Source organism: Morone saxatilis, unplaced genomic scaffold, assembly GCF_004916995.1.
Source record: "Morone saxatilis isolate NCDOM2014 unplaced genomic scaffold, NCSU_SB_2.0 Contig7, whole genome shotgun sequence".
Taxonomy (NCBI): Eukaryota; Metazoa; Chordata; class Actinopteri; family Moronidae; genus Morone; species Morone saxatilis.
This window is the reverse complement of record NW_023340246.1, coordinates 23,051,486-23,055,518: the sequence shown is the minus strand read 5'-3', so window position 1 is coordinate 23,055,518 and position 4,033 is coordinate 23,051,486. Positions and strand designations below refer to the sequence as shown.

General features: G+C 42.8%; 1 protein-coding gene across 1 annotated transcript in view; it reads right to left on the bottom strand.

The window, feature by feature from the left end:
- The window catches only part of ppp4r4 (protein phosphatase 4, regulatory subunit 4), an 8,788-nt gene that overhangs the window by 4,420 nt on the left and 335 nt on the right, over positions 1-4,033 (bottom strand). Inside the window, exons 2-9 of the mRNA XM_035678397.1 lie at positions 3,264-3,388; positions 3,001-3,148; positions 2,776-2,849; positions 2,462-2,568; positions 1,537-1,644; positions 1,326-1,447; positions 1,088-1,210; positions 852-937 (exon numbers count right to left, since the gene is read on the bottom strand). Coding sequence (XP_035534290.1) covers positions 852-937; positions 1,088-1,210; positions 1,326-1,447; positions 1,537-1,644; positions 2,462-2,568; positions 2,776-2,849; positions 3,001-3,148; positions 3,264-3,388 — 893 coding nt within the window. The remainder of the gene's footprint in view (positions 1-851; positions 938-1,087; positions 1,211-1,325; positions 1,448-1,536; positions 1,645-2,461; positions 2,569-2,775; positions 2,850-3,000; positions 3,149-3,263; positions 3,389-4,033) is intronic.

Genomic DNA, 4,033 nt, shown 5'->3' with positions numbered 1-4,033 from the left:
ATATGTACGCACAGTCCTTTAAAGTAGGCTGTAATTAAAGCCCTTCTTTAAAAACGCCCACTCCTTGACCAGGGGTTTTAGGCCCAACTATAGACTGATTTCTAACCTCCCCCCGTTCCCTCTCCAAAGATTCTGGAAAAAGTAGTCGCAAAGAGTTGTGTGGACTTTCTACAATAACAAAATAGTTTATTTGAGGATTTTTCAGTCAGGATTTTAGAGTTCATCCAGCAGTACAGAGACAGCTCTGGTTAAAGTTAATAATGACCTTTTGATTACTTCCGACAATGGGGGGGACTTGTCTCTGTACTTGTATTAATTAGATCTTAGTGCTGCCATTTGACACCTTGACCATAAATTTCTATGACAGAGACTTGAGCATCAAATTGGCGTGCAAAGGAACCGCAGCTAAAGCTGTTTAAGTCTTAAGCCTTAAGTCTTAAGGTTCTGTAATTGGACCAATACATTTACTTTACTTTAGCTTTTTACCTTGTGGAACTCCATGACTAACTGTAGTATTTATTGAAGATTCATGCGTTAACATGTACAAACTGCGACGATCCTGAATAAATATGACTTAGAACCAGCTTAGTGCGGTTCCTGTAATGCCAATTTGATGCTCAAGTCTCTGTAAAAAGCAATATTTATGGTCAATGTGTCAAATGCGGGCAGCTAAGAATCCTAATAATATAAGTACAGAAATAAAGAAAGATTAATCGTATCCAGTAAAGAAGTGCCAATTAAGGGTACAACTTCTTTAAGCAGCCTAGTTGGGATGGGGTCTAACAGACAGGTTGATGGCTTCGATGAAGAAATTATTGAAGTTAACAGTCCTAGTACCCCACAGTACCCACAAAACACATGTAGACTGGATGGACAAACTTCCATGACCCCTCCAGGATCCCTGCTGGTCCACACCTTCCTTTACCCTGTTTTAAAACTTAGGAACCAAAACAGCATTCTGACAGTCCACAGGTACAGTCCCCGACCTCTGTGAGACATTTAAGAGGGATTTCAACTAAGACAGCCCAACAGTGCCTTCAGCGTCTCAGGTCACATCCCCAGTCCTGGCGGTTTCGACGTGTCTCACCTGCCAGTCCACTGCAGAGCTTCCCAAACTGGAACGACAAAGACGCCACAACAGCTTCGTCCGCCTGTGATGACACCTCACATACCGACATAACCAGGGGAACCACAACATGGAGTCTGTCATCTGAGAGAAGAGGAGCATAGAGGTTCATTGAGATCCGGACTGAAACTTCTCACAGTCTGATGAAAAACCTTAAACTATCTTGACTTAAACTGACCACAGATCTGTAATGACTCACCATTGTCTATCATCTCCATCAAGTTGATGATGGTGTCGAAGGCAGCGAGGCGAACACTGCTCTCCTCGTCTTCGGCAAGCTCCACCAGTTCAGGAAGCAGCTCAGTCCTGGTGTCGTCCACCCTGTAGCAGCAACAGAAGACACATGTCTCACCACAGCAGGAGGTTTGATGTGTGTTTGGTTTCACTGTTCAGTGTTTGCTAGTGTTTACCCGGTTGCTCTGGCGATGTTCTCCAGCTGTCGGCACATACAGGCCCGGACCTCAAATTCCACGTCCTGACATAAAGAACGAATCAACGGCAGCAGCTCCTTCTTCACTCTGATAGACAGGAAACACTCCTGTTAGTGTCCAACAGGTGTGACAACACACCTGAGCCCAGTATACACAAATACATACTATTATAGATATAAAATATATACACCACCAACTACCCACAGTGTGTACAGTGTGTATAGGATGGGTCAAATGCAGAGGTAATGGTAAAGGTATGTAAAATGCTGTAAATGCTCTATATACTGTGTGTACAGTTTGTACTGTATAAACTGTGAGTGTAGTACTACTGTATATACAGTGTGTGTACAGTGTGCACTGTATATACAGTGTGTGTACAGTGTGTACTGTATATACTGTGTGTAAGGTGTGTACTGTATATACAGTGTGTGTAGTACTACTGTACAGTGTGTGTACAGTGTGTGTACAGTGTGTACTGTATATACAGTGTGTGTAGTACTACTGTATACAGTGTGTACTGTATATACAGTGTGTGTAGTACTACTGTATATAAAGTGTGTACAGTGTGTACTGTATATACAGTGTGTACTGTACAGTGTGTGTACAGTGTGTACTGTATACTGTGTGTGTAGTACTACTGTATATAAAGTGTGTACAGTGTGTACTGTATATACTTTGTGTACAGTGTGTACTGTATACTGTGTGTACTGTATATACAGTGTGTGTAGTATATATACAGTGTGTGTACAGTGTGTACTGTATATACAGTGTGTGTAGTGCTATTGTATATACAATGTGTGTACTATATATACAGTGTGTGTACAGTGTGTACCGTATATACAGTGTGTGTAGTACTACTGTATATACAGTGTGTGTACAGTGTGTACGCTGTGTTGCAGCTCACATGTGAGAATCAAACTTGCAGGCGACTTTCCCTAAAATGCGACAGCTGGCCAGACGAGCCTGAAGGGAGTGAGACAGCTGAGACTGATAGAGGAGAGGGTTCAGCACCTGCAGAAAACAGACAGGTACACAGACAGACAGGTACAGACAGAGACAGGTAGATAGAGCAGTACCATAGAGATAAACTCATGCTCACATCTTCTGGGCATCTTATCTAGTTGCCCGGACTGTTTTAATACTGATTATCAGCTGGTTCCAGAGCCACCAGAGTGTTGATGGAAGGTATTGATCAATAAATAATCCTGATCATTGTACCTCCTGTTTGATGGTCTCCCTGGGCAGAGCATTGATGGCCAACAGCAGAGTTTCCAACCAGGCGTTGCTCACCACTGTTAAACAAACACAGCAACGTCAATCTCAATAACAACATCAATGTCAACGTCTGTGGTTCAGGTGTTGTTACAGTGTGTCTGTGGTTCAGGTGTTGTTACAGTGTGTCTGTGGTTCATGTGTTGTTACCTGTGGTTCAGGTGTTGTTACCTGTGTCTCTGTGGTTCAGGTGTAGCAGCACAGTCTTCAGGATGGAGTAGGTGTGGGTGTGGATTAGGATGATGTCATCCTGCAGGATAGTTAAAAACGACGCTGCTGCCGCCAGCTGGATTTCTGCTCCAGCTCCGTTCAGGACCTCCTGAATCAGACAGATAGAACAGAAAACCTGTATGGAACACCTGTTCCACACACCTGTCGTTTCCCACACACTGCCCACCGGTGACTGTTACCTACAGTCTGACTAATGTACGTACCCTGACCTTCGGTACAACCCGACGAAACGTCTCAGCTGGATTCTGGCGGACGAGGCTCGGCAGGTTACTGATGACACTGGCTCTCTGTACCTCCTGACCCACACTGACCAGAGGAAGAGGAAAACCTCACATTAAAACACACCTGGAGACAGGCATACCTAAGCCTGGGAAGATTTTGTTTTAACATAGATGTGACTACACTGGTACGCGGACCCTGGGGTCTAAATATACCATGAATCGGTCGATGGTCCGATTCTAAAGTTATGAATTGGTTGACTGAAGCTTTGCTACTAACAGCGTCTCCACTCTCCTAAAGGTCAATGCCACGGTCTCGCTACAAGAGTGACGAGAGTAACATTGGCACAATTGCAACATCTAAAGTTACAGTGCAGTCCAGTGGTAGCACAATAGATCTAATCCACCAATTAAAGCAAAAAACAAGGAAATCTGTAAAAGAAATAGCGCTCTTCGAAATTATTCACTACAAATTGCAGAAATACATTTAAAACCTATAGAAAGGCCCTCCGTAATGCCAGATGAGCCTATTACATCAACACTAATGAAAGAAAAAAGAACGAAGAAAGATCCAGCTCTAATTGATGCCACATATCCCCATAACCCTAAATTGCAATGATTTTCATGACTTCTTTTAATAATAAATTATTACTATTAAGAGAAAATTAGTCACCAAAATGCCCTCAACAGGTAATCAACTGGCTCTCCAATTCAGGAACTTTAACTAAAGTAAACTCGATAATATATTTAAATAT